Source organism: Lathyrus oleraceus, chromosome 2, assembly GCF_024323335.1.
Source record: "Lathyrus oleraceus cultivar Zhongwan6 chromosome 2, CAAS_Psat_ZW6_1.0, whole genome shotgun sequence".
Lineage (NCBI taxonomy): Eukaryota > Viridiplantae > Streptophyta > Magnoliopsida > Fabales > Fabaceae > Lathyrus > Lathyrus oleraceus.
In genome coordinates, this window is record NC_066580.1 from 281,227,999 (window position 1) to 281,229,697 (window position 1,699).

The 1,699-nt window shown below is 40.0% G+C and overlaps 1 protein-coding gene across 1 annotated transcript; it reads left to right on the forward strand.

Moving 5' to 3' along the window:
- Nucleotides 1-209: 209 nt before the first annotated feature.
- Nucleotides 210-1,499, forward strand: LOC127122908 (uncharacterized). The gene is made up of 3 exons (XM_051053182.1): nucleotides 210-702; nucleotides 748-821; nucleotides 864-1,499. The coding sequence occupies exons 1-3, from the start codon at nucleotides 210-212 to the stop codon at nucleotides 1,497-1,499; spliced, it is 1,203 nt and encodes a 400-aa protein (XP_050909139.1).
- Nucleotides 1,500-1,699: the final 200 nt, after the last annotated feature.

A 1,699-nucleotide genomic window follows, 5' to 3' on the forward strand; every position in this document is an offset into this window, starting at 1 on the left:
GTTCTGAAAAGGACTTGGCTGCTGAAGGGTTGCGCTCTCTAGGGTAAACTGTGTCTGAAAAAGGGAAATTTGTGGCCTCTAACACTGCTAATGCTTCCCACCCTAAGAAGCATGATGATGCAAATGTTGTGATTGATCTAGAGGATGGTAGCTCTGATGATCAAGAGGAAAGCTTGATTCATCACATAAAGCCAAGTGTGGTTAAACGCATGAAGACTCGCAAAGGAAAATCTATGGCTGAACTTATGTCAGCTAGAAAAGCTAAGAAGACTGCTGGTATTGGTCCCTCCAAACCATGGAGCAAGGTTGAAATAAAGAAGAGGAAGATTATAGATGATTCTGAGCCTGAAGAGGATGTTGAGGGAGATGTCCCTGACATCTCGCCTACAAAGAAAACTACTGTTAGGAAGTCTCTTGTTAAAGTACCTGTTGTTCATTTGGATAACATCTCCTTCCATCTTGAGGATGGAGCTGCTAAGTGGAAATTTGTGATTCAGAGAAGGGTAGCTGTGGAAAAGGAATTGGGAAAAGATGTTGCTAATGTCAAGGAGGTCATGGACCTGATAAAAGCTGTTGGGCTTTTGAAGACTGTTGTTGGGTTCTCTCAATGCTACGAAGGTTTAGTCAAGGAATTTATTGTTAACATTCCTGAGGATATTCCTGATAAGAATAACAAGGAGTTCTGCAAGGTGTATGTGAGGGGTAAGTGTGTAACATTCTCTCCTACTATTATTAATAATTTTCTAGGCAGAAATAATGAGGGTGCAGGAGAATTAAAAGTTACAGACAATCAGGTCTGTAGGGAGATTACAGCTAGGCAGGTGAAAGTTTAGCCTGTTAAAAAGCATCTTCCTACTGGGAAGTTGACTGTCAAGTATGATATCCTGCATAAAATAGGAGCTGCTAACTGGGTCCCTACCAACCATATCTCCACCATTGCTAATACTCTTGGGAGGTTTATTTTTGTTGTTGGGACAAAAGTGAAATTTGACTATGGTAGATTTATGTTTGATCAAATCATCAAGCATGCAACTACCAATGCAATTAAGTTGCCAATTGCTTTTCCCTCTATGATCTGTGGAATTATCTTGAATCAACATCCTGGTATTCTATGCTCAAATGATTTACCTAGTAGGAGAAAACCAGCTATGTCTGTGCACTACAAACTCTTTGAAGGCAGTCATGTCGAGGATATTATCATGGCATTTTCCATGAAGAGGCCAGTCTCAAAAGTTGGAGCAATTGTTGAGCTTAAGGAGACTTGCAAAGAGCTAGGTGAAGGTATTAGGATAGCCAAAGCTAGAAAACAATCTTTGGAAGCCTTGATTGCAAGCTTGGAGCAGACTGAGGGTGAAAATGTTGAACATGCTAATGCCATCCATGAAGAAGAAGCTGAAGCCCACACCTCTAGTGAGAGGTCTGTTAACAATAAAGATGTAAGTGGCAATTCTGCTTCTGGTGCTACTGAAGAGGCTGCAAACTCAAGCTTTACTGAGTAGCTCTGTTGTCCTTGGTCCCTCTTGTTTTGATGGTTTTCTTGGCTTTTTATTGTTTTGGTGGATTTCTTTGTTTCTTTGTTTGTTTCTCAACATTCTTACAACTGTGTATGTACTTGGTGATGTAACTTTTTAACTTCTGGTATTTCGGTTAATGACTAGATAGACATTTATTTTGTCTCTTTGGTCTCTTTTGGATAAAA